Below are 19,371 nucleotides of genomic sequence, written 5' to 3'. Positions count from 1 at the left end.
GAATGTTAATAAAGTAAAAATAATTATTGTTAAAAGTTTTTTAATTCTCTAGATTGGATTATCTCTACGTATAAAAGACAAAGCCCTCATACACTCATCACTAATTCTCCAATTTTCCGAAAAAGAAAGTTAAAATTTGCAACATACAAACTCAGGACTGAAATAAAAAACTAAAGCATTTTCAAGTTCAAGTGTCTATAGGGGTTGAAATTTATCGATCTTCTAAGGATTTTCCTAAAAAGATCAAATTAGACACTAATTGTGTCATATGCTCCAGAACAATTTAAAAGAATCTTCATGAAGGTCAACAAACGGGTTCAATCTTCTTGAAACGGGAGGTCGCAAACTCCTAAAATAAAAAGTATTATAATTTTTAAAATTTCAAAACTGTGTCCTATGACTTACAAATAAAATTGAAAAAAATATTTCCAAAAAGATCTATTACTCAAAAAAGAGGTTTAATAGAGTTACAACCCCTAGCAAAACTATATTTCTGTTAATCAACTTCCTGATGGCGTACATAAATGAAATTTTAAAAACAGTATTTTTCATAAAGACCAAACGACCACACAGGATCTAAAATAGGGTTGCATAACCCTTAGAAAAAAACTATATTTTCTCTCAACTTCTCGCTGCCCTAGAATATATTAAATTTGACATATACATATTTCATACACACCACTTGCATAAAAAAACAAAAGTATTTGTGTATGAATAACAAATAGTTGTTTTAACAACTCTTATGGGTTTAAAAAGGATTGTAACCTATACACACTTTTCGTTTTAAAACTCCACTATATTATAGAAAGATAAAGTCTGAAATACACTCAGCCTAAAAACCTCAACAGACAGTGCAAATATTTTTCATGAAGTGCAACTCTACACATAGAGGCTGAAATAAAGTCTGTGTACCGTAAATTAGTTAATTAAATTTCATACAATGTAAATTCGCAACCTAATCAGCCAGTATAATATAATATTATTTTACATCCAATGTTCCGGAACTAAATTATTGGGCGGAGAGAGTAAACTACCAATTGGCACGCGTATGAATTTTTTCTTCTAACCCTTTGTTGCAGCCCAACTACGTAACCGATCAGACCTCGCGCCGCTTTGTCCGTAAGTAAAATTTATCTTTTCGTATTATTAAATTAGCCCTTTGATGCCAAAACGTATAAAATGAATGTAACGTAAAGTAAAAGATGTGAATAGTAAAGTAACTTACCCTTGAAGATCTTTTTATTTGCTTGATTGAGATTAGATAAAGGTTGTGGCGTCGTCCTTATGGCGACGAGCACGTTGTTTATAAATAGTAAATTTATATCATTAAATGGCCTAATACCGTCGCGAATTTGTTTTAGGCGAGTTTACGTAGCTGATGTATCTCACGTGTTGTTTGAATAGATGGCTACCACTTCCCAACGTCTTACATCCTCTTCTAGAAATAACCGTTCTTAGACTACAGCTTCAATGTCTCGTGCCAAGACGCCGACACCCGGGTTGTGAGTCCACCTATTGCGAAGGGAAGTGAAATTATTATTGTTTTGTAAAGTAAAACGTCGTACGCATAATTCAATAGAACATTGGATATTTTAGGCCACCTAGAAGATATACTTTTTAGTTATTATATTCTTAATTGGCAACAACGTGGCATTACATAACTTTTCCTTTACCATCTAAAGTGGTGCTTTTAAGTTTTCGTAAATTAAACTGAACTTATAAAGTAAACTTTGTATTTCTAGTATTTATTACTACGACCTCAGAAGTCACCACCCCCATGTGTTATCGTCATACGGTACAAGTCACAACCCCTACATAGTGCTATATTTTTGTTTTCTAACTTTCTGCTTTCCTATAACGGATTTGGCACACATGTTACAGATTAGGAACTCACCGGTATACAGATTACTGGCATTAGAAATACATTAGACCGGAAGTAGATTTAAAATGGCCGGAAGTAGTCTTTTTGACTGAAGTTGACTTTTTAAATAAGCGTATAAGTATAATGTGTATACCCAGTATATCCTATGACAAACGCTACTATTGCACCGGAAATACTTGAGATCTGAAGTAGATTATTATGAAAGAAAGTAAATTTTCTTTGACTAAAGGAGACTTTTCTGGCCTAAAGTATGTATAAAAACTATCTTGATCGGGGCAACAATGCAAACGTTTCTACGTCTCCAAAAAATTCCTTAGACCGGGGAAAATGTAACTAATGAACCAGCCAGATGCTTATTGACTAAAACAGGTTTTTTATGCCCACGTATGTATATATTTTATTAATCGGGGCATCACACTAAAACACTATATTACAGCATTATAGATATCTTATAAAGTATGCTGTTTTTTAAGTCTGACGATTGTATTATATATAAATTACATATATCGTTACAACAGGGTTGTCTGCTATAATTTTGAACTTCTTGCCCATGGATACTAAAATATTATCGGACCATAAATATATTAAATTACGATTCAAAACATCATAGAGCTCATGTACATCACTCATTTCATTAAAATGGTCTAAATAATTCAGTAGTTGCTGAAATCGTAGTAGATATTCACTCAAATATTATTGAAAGTTCTAGAGAAATTTATGGTTTTATTTTGTACTTATAAAAACTACTTCACTCTACGATTTCAGGGCTACAAAACGTTACTCTTTAAACTTAAAGTCTTTTTATTTTGAAGGGGATCAGGAGATTGTAGTATTTTTCAATAACCATCACTTATTTTCAGAAGTGTTAATTGTGATATTTAAAAAAGAAATGCCTATGTCGTGCCTTCTTACTCTATAGAGAAAAACGTGTGTAAAGCCTTTGGTAACGAGTTATTTATGTATCTGAAAATATATCACAGAACTTCCACAAAACGTTTCAAATGAAATTTTAACATTTAGTTCTACTACCTTAATATATAATACACTAGTCAGGTTCCCACGTGAGGTCGTATTCTTTAACCAATTTTGCCTGAAATCTTCAAGTTTCTTTAAACGATTACTTTGCGGAGTTTGTAGTTTAGTCAATGGTTTATACCTCTTTTAATGATACTGTTATGTCTCCTTTCCTGGCAGTTGAGCTCACTGGAATGTTTCATTACATTGAAGTATATATACTGGTGAGCTACCTATATGAAACTTTTAAAATACCGTTATGAATAATTTTATTAATGATCGTACACAATCATCATATCGATTTTTGTTAATAGTTCGTCTTTAAAAACGGATGGATTGTGAAGATAATAGGATCTATTCGGATATTTCCATTTTTCAGTAGAACCGTACAAATAAGTTTCAAGATGTTTAATCTGAAATCTTCCTAAGATACATAAGTAACATAACACTGAACTAAAGTCTAGTTTAACTTAAAGAAATCATGGCAAAACGTTGTTGATGTAGAGATCGCAGAGCGTACTTTATGTCAAGTCCATGATCCCTACCTATAAAACATGCACTATCAGCTGAACTCAACAATATAGGTCACAAAAGATCTGCACACAATAAGAATCCGCTGATGATTTGATCAGTGACCGATAGTAAAATGTTAAGATCCAATACATCAGATTCAAAACTCGAAACATGTTACCAATTTTTGACACTAAACAATGGCAAATGTCTTAAAACAACTTGTTACCACCGTAAATGTGCTAATATATTTTCAGCAAAATACCAAAAACTGTGCAGCGCAGATGTTCCTTAAAGGAGTTTGTTGTACTGGTGTATAGTTTAAATAACTCACAGCCATTCTCAAATTAGCAATATACATATTTTTAGCTGCATATATTAACCGTTCATTTTTAATAATGATCTTATTACGAAATAATGGTGAGATATCGAGGTATATAAGGTATTTGAGTGTAAAGGTTCAAACAAACACAAAGAAAACAATCATCCAGCAACATCTGTGATGAAGAGTATACAGGAATACCTGTTATTTACATCACAAGAATTTGACTGATTTTATGAATAGTAACGGTGCACAAATATATTCAAAATAAAAATACTTAAAAGGTTACAACTAACAAGTAACGTATTTTACCAGATATAGCGAAATAAAAAGAACAGTATTTTCTTTCACAGATTGCAAACCTATAGGAATTCTTATTTTACAAAAATATGATTCGTGAGTACTCAGAACTATATCAATATACAGTATTAATATGAAACTTTAATACGTCCAATTCAATATAAAAATTAAAAAAATCTAATCTAATAAAACAATAGCAAAAAAGCTTAAATAAAAGAATTATTGTACAGTATAAAACAAACACAAAGAAACTCGCATAACTGAAAGCAAAGAAAGTGAAGAGAGAAGATATATAAAGGGTTGAAATCCAATAATCACGAGTCTCTGATCTGGTAGCTTGTCAACTGTATTGATCTACCCCTAGTCCACCATACATTCTTCATCCTGCTGATACTAAAAAACATTGCAAGTTTTTTCTAATTTATGCATGTGGTAAAAAGTTACTGGTTTCGTACTTGTCAACTTTATTGATCTTCCTGTAGTCCCACATACAATGAATTGATCGTACCGCTGTTACTAAAAATACTGTAAGTTTGTACTATAATGTAGTAGAATTTAGAAGTTACTAGTCAGGTACTTCACAATTGTATTAACCTTTGTTAGTCCCCAATACATACATTGCTCGTCCTGCTGTTACTAAAGAACATTGCAAGTTTGTATTAACATGTAGTGGAATTTAGGGGTTACTGGTCTGGTACCTGCCAACCACTATTATTCACCATACATTCTTCGTCTTACTGAGTCTAATGAACGTTGCTAGTTTCTTCTGTTATATAATAGAATTTATAGGTCAATATCTGGTAGTTGGTTAACTTTATTGACCTTCTATTATTTATCCGTTTATTTCTCCGCAGATTGCGTTCATTTTCTAAAATAGTTTGTCTGTTTGTTTTGTGATGTAACAGCATTCATAAATATCTGGTCTTGTAGCATGTCAACTCTACTAATTTTCCCGTAATAATCTCATAAATATAATTCTTCACTATATAGAACTTTTCCCACTTATAAGTTAATTGTGTTTGCTATAGTGTATATGGTTAGTCAGATTTGGTTTCAAAGTAAGACAAACGCAACGTAAGCCAGGTCGGTCCTGCGGTGTGAGGTGAGGATGCGGCTCTGACCACAGAATCTGTTTGATTTTGTCTTTACCTTCAATAACCATCGTTTCACCTTTACTGCCTCTCATAAAAACTTAAATTATCAATTATTAGTACCATATTCATGACAACGATTACGTAAATAAATAAATAAATATATTATGTTGTTTATTATTGAATACCGTTTTAGTTACTTAGGAAGGTAATAATAGAATATTTGATGTAAAAATTAGGTAGGCTTTGAAAAACACGTGATTATGTACATGTAATAAATTAGTTTTGAACAAATTGAACTAACACTATTGAACAAATCTACAGTACATTTAACGTAACAAAACTTTTTGAGTCTGTACGGGAATTCGATGAGAGCTGTTTATTTAGAAAAAGCGTGTTATAAAACACTAATTGTGTTTAAAAAATGTCATGTAATTACAGTACTTATTGTGATGAATACTATAAACTAGTACTGTAGCTGAGTTCTTATTTAACCAATATTACCCGCATTAAAAATATATTAAAAATTGACAGTTCCTTTAAACTCATTATATTATGTGTTCATTTACTACATTATATTATCATTGCAGCCTGTTATGACAATTTTGGTTGTCCTTGCACCACTGAATTCACAGTTTGAGTATATTCACTATTGTTGGGCCACATGGAAATTGAGAGAAAAAGAACAAAACAATTCGCCAAGTGTGAAGATACTGGCAGATAATTGGGGAATGTGCAAGGCATGGCGGGGGATGTTGGGGAGATTGAAGGGAGGGGTGAAGATGGGGGAAGTGTAACATCCTCATTAGCAATGTTGATTTTAACCATACATGAATACATTACATTGTTTATCCTTATAACACGGATTTCTTTATTACCTCACCACATTGTCGTGTACCGTCATTCATATAACACCTTGAAATCTTCAAAATGTTGTTTTTTAAAAATATTTTCAAATAATTGTGACAAAAACAAAAAGTTTGCGAAAAAGTTTTATGAAAAAATACTAAGCACTTAATTGATTTAACAAAAAACTTTAATTTGAGACCGAATTATTATTAGTTTATTGTTACAAAGCGTTGGATAAAGAGTGAGTGATTTCCTTTTAGTTGTGAAAGCTTAGACAGTACTTCACTCAGAGTACGAGTAAACTACACATGTCAACGCCACCGTGGAGTTAACACCAACCACAATTCTCAACTAGTCTATTATACAGGGTGTTTCAGAACACCTACCAATTATTACATCGAGCATGAAATATTTTAAGAATGTAAATGTTCATTGTTTTGACGCCGTGTGAACAGGAAACACGTAGATGTTGCACATGACACTGACTGCCGAAAAATAAGAATGAATGCTGACTTACTGCTGAAATTCGGCGGTAGTAATTTCCTAATTGAAATGACTTTCAGGCTAATCTGTTACTTTAATTTTTATGAAAATTATGTGTGAGAAAAGTAAAGCTGTTGAACTGGAAAGCATTGGAACGTAAGATTGTGTAATGACAACTGTAACTGTAATTTCTTCTGGTAAACCTTTAATTAAAGAATGCCATTTATTTATATTACGAGATGTCTTTCTCAGTATTAACTTTTCAACTTATTCAGGAATAAGATCTAGAGAAGCTACTTGAACGAGAAAAGGACGGCAATATTAACAAGAATGAGATAGGAAGTACTCAAGAAAAAGGCTCCTGTTCAGACTTGAGCTTAAGCTATGTAAATACGGACACACAAGTCCGACGCCTCATACCCATTGGGTCACCTGCTGTCTCTTGCAACATATGTAGACAACATAAACATTTTGAAACGATACAAATTGTTACCAGTTAAATGGTGAAATAAACCTTTAGAACCTAAAATATAGAATAGGTCGACTACGTCTATCACGTTTTTTCACTTGCTGCAATAAGGTAATATGGCCAGCGGCAAGATTCTTTGAAGGAATTAAATCAGGAACCTGAAAACACCACAGAATAATAGTTTAATGTAAAACTATTTTTTAATGTAGAGAAATTGTCTCCAAGGGTAAGGTTTCGTGGTTGTGAATGGCTCATTACAATCGGCAAATGCTAATGGTAAAACAGGTTTATGTTGATGGCTCTTAAAGAATGGTGTGCACTATTAGCCCCTCTAAGAGTTTGGAACCAATAGACCTAACTAGACGTAATACGTCAAAATGGTACCAGGCTCGTATGTCATGCTGAAGAGGACGGTTTTAATGGGTAGTTTGTCTATTAGGAGGCCCACACAACGTAGGTGTGTGTAAGTGCAATTTCCACCTCATCCATAAAGTGATGATTGTAAATGTGAATTTATAAGTGGTTATTTGCTTATGGAGAAACGTTGCGTACCACGTAATGATGGAGAGGGTAATATAAGAATCTATAACGCACATTATCGTAATATGGTGCAATTTAAGATAGTTAAACTTACGTTTCAGGAGGGGCTGATTTTGCAATGAGTTTATTTATTTGTATGTTTTACACCATTTCACAATATTATAATACTTGATATAAAATAACGGTTCAAGAACAGTAAGTACGGACATAAAGAAATGAAAACAAGCTTATTAAATAACACAATACATGATTATCTGCATAGAAAAACATACAACAAATATTTGCAATGCAAGCTAAATACTCAAGAAAGTATATATGAAACAGACTGAGAACACTCATACATAATACTATTACATGCAACATTGTACTTATAATTCAAAAGGCAAAATTATTAATGTCAAATGAATATTATAGAGATAAACTGCAATCTAAGAGAAGAGAAAAACAATGTGTGTGTATGAGTGTTCAAGTTCAGGTTAAAAAATCCTTTATTCATTGTAATACGGTACACAGTTTTACATCAATCATTCTCAATGCGTTACGTAGAGCGCGTACGGGAATACAGTTTGCCATATTAATTTTCTTGTAAAGCTGACTCTCTTTTAACACCAGCCTTGAATATTCCAAAGCTTCCTTTTATAATCATAAACATTAATACTCCAGCATTAAAACCTTTTTCTGTTATTAATAACAACCTAGAACCATAAACAAAGTAAATAATAAAAAATATATTAAAATATAACAATAACAATATAAATTAATAGAAATGAATAAAAATTTAACAGCAAAACAATAGCAATGTAACAGAAACCATAAAATCACCATAAAACATTAATCAAATTATAATATGAACTGTTTCTTTATTGCAGTAATATCCCAAACAATTTTCCTTCACGCAAATGTAGAGTCAAATATGTTAAGAGACAATTCCTTTATGATGTTTCATAGTTTAAAGTTGTTGAGTATTACGAATACAAAATATTGAACGCATATTGTTTAGACACAGGTGATGTCAACAGCAGGTGGAGAACATTTGCTAAGAAAAATGTCGTTGTTTGCAAGAGAATTGTGACTACAAAATTACTGCTTTCCTTATCAATTGAAATTAAAGTATTTGGTGTGGATGGGAATTTAATTTTTACGGTATTGGATAAATGATTCCATCGTCAATGCTCCAAATATTTATAGCAAAACGAATAAATAAGTTATAAGGTTATAATCATATTGTCTTTCTTCGGTTCACTTCAGGATTATATTTTATTTGCATCAGCTAAATTTATTTAATGTTATAGTATAGTTAATCTGACCAGGAAATGGTTCTAGCTTGCTAAATTTTGGGTCATTGTAAGTTTTAATGTGTGTTGAAAATGTAATATATTTATGGGTGATCGCACCGCACCAAGGTGAAAATACTGCATCAAGTGCTATAATATGTTCTGAATTTTTACTGGTTATATTAAGGTGTAAAAGCTATAAGATTTGGAGAGACGGGAATATTTTATTTTCTAAAAATATTTATATTTTACGAGGAGAAAGGTCACTGTGTCTCTAATAGTATATCCTCGTTTCAATAATGACAGATTCTATAAAAATAAAACAAAAAGTTATAATATTTTAAAACTTATTGCATTTTGCGCTTGAACTACGTGTTGATAAAAATTTGTAATAATCATTCTGCAAAAAGTTGTAAAACATTCCTGCATTTTGTGCGTAGTGCAAATATGCCATATTTACTAAATGTTTGTTAAAATATGAAGGTCTACCAAACAATCCTCAATTTAGTACGATAATTTCTAGTATTCTTTTCAGTAAGTTTGTGAAATAAAATTATTTTATTTTATTGATATGTAGGCTATTACAGGCCCTAAAACTTTAGAAATAAATTTCCATCACAAATAAAACTGTTTCCTAATTTGAAATTTTATTCCATATACATTTAAGATACAGTAATCAAACGTTATAACACATTTAAATAGTTAAAGAAAAATAAGTAAAGTAATGTAATAATCAATATTATCGTTGTCTTAATCTTACATTGGTCAACTGAAATGCATAGCAGTTTATATTATGTGAATTATATATACAAAATATATACAAATAAGTAGTGTTACATCACATTACTATGTATTTGGTTATATCGGTTCTGAGCTACACAAGATCAGGGTCTCACTCTGTTCCTCAGGGAAGAGTTTTGCCGCGCTGTTGGTTTCAAAGTGGGCGCGAAATAGCATTGGCATCACGCTGAGATCCGCATAAACGTCGACCCACTGTCTGCCTACATGCTGTCTTTCTCCAGGATTAGCTTCTACTTGCGTCACCTAAATTTATTAAACAATATTTATAATTTCTGTTGCTCTCCACGCGTCTTAGATTCCTCAATGAAGTATTTCTATTTTAATTTAGAATTTCTAACGCAATTTAGAATGTAGGGAAATCTTAATAAAGCCCTAGAAACTTTCTAATGCACATTGTTGAGAAAATGATTGTTCACAAGAAATTTGTTTGAGATATTTAAAGATTTCATGAAATGAATTTCCTGCACATACGTTTTTAAAATCTTAAAAAAGCTTGTTTGCAATGATTTATTTGAGGAGTCCAGAAAAAATTAAGTCATGGTGGTGGGATAGAACCAGTCAACTGCTTTTATGGAAAATGAATCATGTCTTTTGCAAAGAATGTTATTGATAGTAAATTATGTGATTTATTATTTATGGTACATTTATGGAGATCATTACTGAAAAGTAGAAACAGCTCTGGTAAATTTATTTAGCGATCTCTTGGGTGAAAAAGGCAAAGAATAGTACAGCTTACTCATTTTGTTGGATTATTCTCATGCCTTTTACTCAATCAGTCATGAGGTTTCGTTGGATAAGATGAAATTTTATAAATTTAATACGAAAAGTCGATTGGGTCAAGTTATACTTGCAGAATAAAACGCGTGTTACAAAGGTGGGAATTGACATTTCTACTGCTCTTATCAAGCGAAAAGGTTTGCTTCAGGGAAGCTACCTAGTACCGGTGCTATTTAGTCTATTACATTTGACTTCCCCAGTTATGTGCAGAAATGCACTGTCCACCAGTACGCAGATGATTGCCAGTTGCACCTGTCTCATGCACCTTCTTTAATTCAGGGGACTTTCCCCTAATCAGTTCATTCGCTTAACCTTGAATTCATTTTAAGGTGATCATGAGGTAACAAACTCAAACTTAACGTACGAAAGTGCAGCATCCTTCATCTAGTTACGCACGACTTTGTACAGATTCTAGGGGCGCATGGTGCGAGTGTCATGGTCTGTGGTGGGAGACTGGCGGTATGTGACGCAGTCAACTCTTATTGTCGTACCTAGGAAACCTAGAAGCGAATGATCAATTGTCATGGGAAATGTTTTATACGAACATAAATTTACCTTAAAAACGATTTCGACTCAATGTATAAAGAACAAAAAAGGTACATTTTTAAAACAATTATAAAAAATTTTTTGGACTGTTTTAAAAATTGGAGTTATATCAGACTTTTAATAAAGTGGGGTGTAAACCTATTTTTTGTAATTTTACCCAAAGAATAATACCGGTAACCTTTCCTCAAATGGTTTTGGAACACATTCACATTAAGCTACGTAGCCGAGAAGGAGCAATAAACTCTAATAAGTGAGGATGTGGTCGCCAGAGAGCCTAATGTGGCCCCCAGGGTAGTGGCCCTGACATCTCATCTTACATCGTCAGTCTACCACTACAGTAGAACAGATATTAAACTCTATAGTCAACATTGGCCGGTCCCAGTGGTACGCTCCATTCTACCGCAGTCTTCTCCTGCAGGCGAACTCTGACATAAATATTTGCACTATATTGTATTAATGCATTTAAGAAGTTAATGATAACATTAGTAATAATGATGGTCTAGCAAGACGCTAGTTATTGCTGAGAGTCCCATTTTAATCATATACATATTTTGTACTTTTATGACATCATATAATTAAATTTTAAGATCTTCTATACTAACAATGTGAAAATAAAAACATATTGGTAAAAGGAAAACAAGCCAATGGCTTTTTCAAATAATATTCTGTAGCACATGAACAGGTAATTTATTATCCATAGTTTGAAATATTTTCAAAGATATAAGATCATTATTTTTCACTAGTTCGAAAAAAGTAATCGAACACAACGTTTGACCCACTACAATCAGAACTATAACCAAACAAAGCAAACAACCTTGAATAGTGGGTTGCCTCAAGAACGGTATCAAAGTTTACTGAAACCTGTTGTTGTTGAAGACACTACTTGGAGTGTTGTGTTTAAGTGTTAACGGATCAGGACTAGTACAACAGTTTGGGTTTAATCAGAACGGTTTTCTAACACCATTTTATATTATTTGTTTTCATAGAGGTTTTCGTCCATAGGTATTTCACTATATGCATCTTTATGGTTTATGGTCTTTTTATCAGTACCATCGACCTTGTACTGTATCTACTCTCCCCGTTATTCTGTTTGATAAGATCCTCGCACAGGCCAGTAGCCCATGAGGACGAGCAGAGTAAGGCTTAAAAGGGGATCGGCTTCTCCTTTTATTAAAAAAATGTAAAACTGATCAACTCGACAGACGTGGCAATGAGCCCTCGATATCTTATGTTTTTCTATCATTGTAAAATCACTGTAGTATTTCTGTGTATAACTGTGGTTTAAGCCTTACCTTCCCATCACTTTTTCGATAGGCGTCATGGATCTTCCACACGTGCTCCGGCCCCGCGCTGGCGACAACTTTGCCGATCTCGAAGTATTGGGTGATGGGGTTGTGGTCGAGCACGTTCTGCGCGGCACCACCGCCTCCGCCACCCCCCACTCGGCTCTTGAGGTTAGAGAACATGGCAGTGGCAGGCATGGCTCGCTAGACCCCGGGAGCTATCGTCGCCTCACTCATCACCGCCCCGCGCCCTTGGACTCCTGAAACATCAAACACAGTCAATGACGTACCTTCATCTTAGGCCATACACTTTCAAGCAGAGTAATGACGGTTTCGATACAGTACAAGTTCGGAAGTACAAATGAAAAGAATGAACGTCACAGCCAGGATCCAAAGTCTAGCCCCTTACAACGTGAAGTTACCGGCTCTTAAAAACATATAAAACAGTGCTGTCCTAATACACGTACTTGATTCCTTTTAATATATTACAGAAGTGTGTGAGATATTCTTAATTTAAAACCTTCACTGTTGAGTAAATGAGTGAAACTGACAACTCTCAACATGCGTCTGCGTCGTCTGCGGCAGTCAGCATTAACTGGTTTACAGTAGTGGTCTAGTAAAAACCTAAACTAATATTAATATTAAATTTATCGCTTTACTTCTTAAATATGCGAGTAGCTTTGTGGGCTGTTAAGGTTCACTGGTATAAAAGTACAGAGTGGGTGCGAAGACTCTATAAAAGTAAGAGTCTATTATATCTCTATAAAATAATAATCATTATTTATTAACAATGGCTGCACTTTAAGAGATACACAAGTTTCTATTAATTATACTTTAAGTTACATAACGAAGACACAGGTGGAATGTTTATTTACCTTTAAAAGCGTCAGTCCCTATTCTCTTATTACGGCTTATTTACTTGTTAAGGTGTGGCAACACAGCTGCCATATTTTGTAGCATCAGTTATATCATCGATCATTCCTGTAGTTTATACGAGAGGATATCATGGGTTTATAACCTTTGATACAATTTCATATATTCTATTATGAAGGAATATAGTGACTTAACACGCGTAGAAGCAGTGACCAATTCCTACCAAATCCACTATTAGAACTTTCTGAATATGTTATTATATACTTTACGTATATCCTGTAAAAACGTACGGGTTTCGAGACTGAAATAGGAGGAGTAAATGAGGTTTCTCTGTATTTGAAAGACTGGTCCTCATTGAACACCCTCTCACAGTGATGTCATAGTAAAAAGGCTGGAACAGATCTAATCTCTTCTTCTTCCAGTTACACGACTGAGGCCCGCTTTCTCTCCTCATGGGACCTCGACAGGTGGCGGCCCTTACCACCTTCCTTACCCTTCTAGAAAATCCTATCATTCTGGAAACAAAAGCAATAAGGGGTTTCCTCGACTTCTTATTCTAAGTGCAAAAACTAAATAAAGATCTATTATGAATTTGTAATCCAGACTTGATGTTATGAAGCCTTAAAATGGCGATAAAGATTATATAACAGAATGTTGCACTCTAAACATCGTTATTATAGAAAAAAAGAAAAAAGTGGAAAATATGAAGTAATTGGTAAGTTTATAAAAGTATTTATTTTTTTATAAAAAAATAAAATAAACTTTAGTTTTAAAGTATACGGTTACAGAAAACACATATTGTTAATATATGTTTTTAGTGAAGTACAAAACCTGATTTTATTATCCAGTGACCTAAACTATGTGATCCTGTTTAGAGGATATACCCCTTCTAGAACACGTGCGTTCTTAAAACGAACTAATTTTAATGAGTGTAATCAAAAGGTTTATGGAAAAGTTTAAACCTAAACTATGTTTTGGTTTATATTTGTAAACACTCTTTTATGACAAAATAACATAGCATGTAGTATATTTACAATCAAAGAAAGGCTAACATTTTAATAGTACAATCTTTAAAAAAGGGCCATTGCTGTTTCTGTATTGGTGATGTCAACTATAGAAATATAACACAAAATAATGATCAAAAACACCCGCACATAGTTACAATAGTTACGGTCCTCACTCCCGGTATCTGGAGGTCGGAGGCTATGATTGTGATTAATTTGCAATAGGGTTTACTGTGTATTATCATTAATGTCACCTTGAGAAAATAAATCGGTTAAATTTGGTATATAATATTCTCTTGATTATCTCTTGATAACCTATGAATATTCATAACACATTTACAGCAAAAGTAATTTTAGCCCCAGAAAATACACATATACAGGCTATACTGTACATATTTAACTCATTCATAATTTGTTTGCTTTAAAATACATACACGAGTAAGGTTTGGGGTTGTACATTATAATGAAATGGACGCGGCGGTTGTCAGGTGCCGGAGCTTGACTCACGACTAGTTAACTTGACGCGGCAGAGTTGACGTCAACTCCCCGGCTTACCGGTTCACCGGCTCACTTTGTTCACTTACCCAAGTTTGGGATGAACTTGGAATGTTATGCCTTTCAACTTTGCTCAAATGGATTTCAACTTCTGCTTTGTTCCGTCTGTATAGGGCTTCTGCTGCCGAGTATTTACGATCCGCTGATAAATTACTACTTATCCTTATCCGCGAGGGTTCAACGAATTACAGAATTATTGCACACTGAGCCATTACCAGTTTTACTATTCAACATCACAAAATTACTTACTTAGGCTTAGGCTTTAGTTACATCATTAAAGCCTATACTTACGTAACTTATTTTAATGATCCTTTTCCCTTGCATAACTTCAAGTCTAGGTGGATTTTTAAGCGATATTTAATAAATGCAAAGGACCGTGAGGGTATCTAAATAATTTATTATTATACTTAAGTTCTTACTAAAATGTAATTGCTATTACTCGTATAAGGTATGTCCCTGATAGTAACACTTTACACTGCTTAAAGTATAAGAATATATATTCTACCCTTTTAGCTTAGTTTTTTTTAAATAATTTTAAAGTTCATCGCCAGTAACTGATTTAGGATTTAGGCCTGTAATTTGAATCGTAACTTTTGTTGCTGTACAAACATGTGGAAGTATTGAATATTTTATTGTACCAGTAAAAATAACAATTTCAACTATGAAATTTATGGTATAGTTACAATATTTATGTTTAAAATATTTAGTTCAAATCAGTCTTATTCTTAAATATATTTAGTTGTAAATTTGAATCAGGACAAGCCACATCTTAATACGGATAAGACCCGATGTTATCATGTAAGACATGAGGACCTACAAAGCCGGCACGCCGTGAGCTATGTCCCCGGTGACAGGATGTGAACAGATTCTACGTCTCTCAGGACTTGGAAATATCTAGAGTTGCTGCTTCCTTGTCCGGAATCCATACTACAAATAAAACTTTATATATATAATGTAATTTTTTATACACTTTCTTGGTGTGCTTGATAAAGTTCATGTGCTTTATATTTGAAAGGTAAGTAGTAATACTTAAAGATAACTTCCAGAAAATCCAAAAACAAAAATAATTTATAGATCACTCCACAAAGATATGCAGGCGTCTTTTCATATCCCAAAATAAAAGTCTGAAGATAAAAATATGAATTATTACAATATGTATATGACGCATATCTTCAGGGAGATATGCATTTTATGATTTATAACTTAAAAGAATTACTTGTTTTTTAAGGTATAGTTTTAAAAAAGTGACTACTTTTTAATAACACGAGAAAGTTAAATTTTATATAAATACAAATTTGTTATCCCATTCACATATTTTTTACTTGAGTAATGTAAAAATTCTACCCTTATATCCAATAGTTCTGATTGTAATACCTACAATTCCTTGTAGAATTATATTGGCTTGTTATAAAAGTTTATTCATGCAGTTAATAATTAATTATAATACGTTTTCAGTAATATTCATTTTGCTAGCTTAAAATTGTATGGTTAAGTAGCTCCTTTGATTTTTAACGCGTATTTTGTGTTATTAAGCATTCTGGAGACAATTAACTGGAGAATGTGGGGTCTCAAAGGGCTCGTGTTCAGGTACGTCCCCTGAGAGCTCTGATCGCAAGGTAACCCTTGCATAATGTATCTTGAAGTCACCTTTGGGACACGTAGAGCTCTAGCCAAAATGTACATTAGTAGTTAAAGGGTCCTTGTTAAATATTCTCTTCAATTTCTTTTACAAACTTGATGACATTTACATACACAGTTTCACATCTTATTTTATCTATTATATATGTAGTTTGAATGTATTATGCTACGATGCGTTTTCATAATAAGTTTATACTAGTTAGTTAAAAGTAATGTCTTTTAAAGATGACGTTATATTGCACATACATATTTATAATTCTATTTATCTTATCAAGCAACGTGACAAATTTCTATCTATAGAATATACTTCATATTTCATGTATTTATAAGATAAAGTGGTATACAAACTTTTTATAAGCGAAACCATCTAATATTCTACGACAAGATAGGAGTACCCCACACCACGTGTCGCACAACAGGCTTCGCCGAGGTTACTTAAAAAATTCCAAATCTATAGTTCATTGTATTCTTGAGATGTCCTGTGGACAGATACGTACAGAGATTCGTGAAAAACGTAAATGTTTGTATCCCTCCGATAGATAAAAAAAATTGTGTCAGCCTCATGAGTCAATAATATTCAGCCAAATTCCATGTTTAGATATGCACTGTCAAGTTTCATGCAAAATGAAGTTTACATATGAAATCTTTCTCGAGATATCTTGCCACATGATACATTCTCCTTATTTGGTCATTAGGTTAGGTTTCGTAGCAGTGTTCAAATAATAAAGGTTTTGGTGACCCAAGTATTACAACGCAATATTATGCTGTAATCATACCTTGTTAACAATTTCTATTATTGACTTCCCATTCTATTACTTTTTCTTTTATCTTTAAGAATAAGAATGTCACATGTTTCAAACCTCATATGATCGTACTCAATTTTTTTATAAAAATAGATCTGATATTAACTGGATGGTTTCGTCCGATGGATAGGGAACCTGAGTAGAATGTTCCAGTATTTGTAATAGGAATTCATGCTCAATTTCAAGTCTGAAATCTCAGCCTTTTTTCGAGATATCGTGGGGACAGACAGAAATGAAATGTTTTAAGCTCCACGAGTGATAGGATTCACTAAAACTATTTATATTTATAAACGCATTTAATAATATACAATATAAATTCCGTACAATTCTTTATTAATTACAATGTACTCAAAGGCATGTCCCTATCTTTCTTTATATTCATACAATTCGTTCCTACTCACTAGTGTTTAATTTTCTTTTGACAATATTTATACTGTATGAAATTATATTATGCAGACTGCCTATAGTATCACACTGGGTATTATCTTAAAATAACTGTAAATTTTCGATTTTTAGAAAAGGTTTTTGTTTGATAAACGGATAAAACAAGTTTACAATTTGTTTTAACTAATTTGTAAGTTGGCATGGATAAGTTATTAATAGTAATTTCCGAATTGAAATTTTTATCCGGTTCTAAAATCTGTATAGACACAATAAATTCTAAGAGCGTTGTCTTCAGAAATTATTCTGCGTTCTCTAACATCTTCTACACAATAAGTGTAGAACATTATAAGTTTATAGAGTTTAGGATTCTTATTGTTCGAAACGTTTAAATTAGAACCATAACATAATCCATTACTAACTTGTCAAATCAAGTAAAAACAGATAAATACATAGTTTCGTTGCCTTTGTATGTTTGAAAAAGAATCTCATTTTATCGTTAATGTGTCTGCTACTAAAACTGATATTTTTTAATAAATTATATTTTGTACTTGCTATTATGATTCAATTTATAACGATAAAAGCCAATACGTGCTGTGAGTAAATGAGTACACAAAGAAATTTAAAGTTTAAAACTGTCAATCATCACAACATTCTTTACTTACTGTCTAGCTTAATTCTTATGTGATTGTGTGTTAATTCTTTTTTTTTCTTAATAGTAAAAAAATTAGATTCAAAATGTATAGTTGCTTATGTTCTTAAGTTCTTAAGGGTTTAGGGGTATTTATTCCTACCCTTCATTAGCATACCATACCAATGAACCTCTTATTCACGTATTGCTTATATTTTAAGTATCCTATACATTAAGATGTTTTAGTAATATGAAGGATTAGGTATTCAACATTATAAATATTTAAAGAATCCTGATTTCCCACGTGTTTTGGCCTTAAGATGTACGTATTCTCTTAATGCATTGAAATAGCAAATCGTAATCGTGAATCGCATTTTGTGATTTTCGGTGTGATATTCCGGCATTCAAATCACAGAAGGCGAATTTAGGAATTTAGGTAGTTATAAATTCGAACCACTGGTATATGTGGTTTACACCGAATAAGTGTTGAATTAAAAATACAATACATCAATACTAGATATCCCAGACATCAATTGTAAGGTCTTATTATTCGTAATACTTAGTACATTGCCAATAACTGTGATGCAGTAAATGGTGTTGCATGAGAATATTAATTGTTTATTAAATTCTTGTGTAGCTGTTCCAGGTTTGAGTGGGAGACAAGAGAAGGGCTGAGGTGGTATTAGGAGCACTTAGAGACCATTACTGGACCAAGGATGGTAAGGGTGTTTAGGGGGTTCCAACGAGATTACTCAAATTGTAGCGATACTCGTAATGCTTCACTGTCAATACTTCAATGTTCAACAGTTTGAGGAGCAATCAGTTTGAAATTACGGTGGAGCCTATCCTTCGCCCCCTTTTTCTGAAAACTCCCCTCAGTTGGTAGCTGGGCTGATACTTCAAAGCTGTCCTTTGAAACACGATCATGATATATTATCTAATGACCTTTACATTTCGCCTAGAACTTGCAAAAATCTCCTACTGTTGTAGCCCATAGATAAAATGAGCCTCCTTGGGGGTGAAATATAAATTATTCGCACCTGTAATACATTCTAATGAAACGTACAACAAACTGTAATATTGATTTGCTTTTTATGGCCTTGCCCTTTTAATCCAGATTTAAGGATAGGGTGTAAAAGTCAGAATGTACTATGTAGACTATTTCCTTTTCTTTAATATAATTTGTAAGTTTTAAAATATTTAAATCCCACATTACAGCAAATTATATTGGTTTAAACAAAACTATAGTAAGCTAAGAAACTAATTAGGTGATACGTATAAAAATATAATGACTGCGATACTATTAGGGCCCACTATGACTTTTGACAAATGTCTATGAGCTACA

At 32.8% G+C, this 19,371-nt stretch overlaps 1 protein-coding gene across 1 annotated transcript in view; it reads right to left on the bottom strand.

The window, feature by feature from the left end:
• LOC124368632 (SCY1-like protein 2) overlaps positions 1–12,397 on the bottom strand; it is a 156,129-nt gene extending 143,732 nt beyond the window's left edge. The window contains exon 1 of the mRNA XM_046825871.1: positions 12,151–12,397. Coding sequence (XP_046681827.1) covers positions 12,151–12,339 — 189 coding nt within the window. The 5' untranslated portion in view covers positions 12,340–12,397. The remainder of the gene's footprint in view (positions 1–12,150) is intronic.
• Between the last annotated feature and the right edge of the window lie 6,974 nt (positions 12,398–19,371).

Source organism: Homalodisca vitripennis, chromosome 1 (genome assembly GCF_021130785.1).
Source record: "Homalodisca vitripennis isolate AUS2020 chromosome 1, UT_GWSS_2.1, whole genome shotgun sequence".
NCBI classification, from domain to species: Eukaryota; Metazoa; Arthropoda; class Insecta; order Hemiptera; family Cicadellidae; genus Homalodisca; species Homalodisca vitripennis.
The sequence above is the reverse complement of the archived record's forward strand: the minus strand, read 5'-3'. Positions and strand labels throughout refer to the sequence as shown.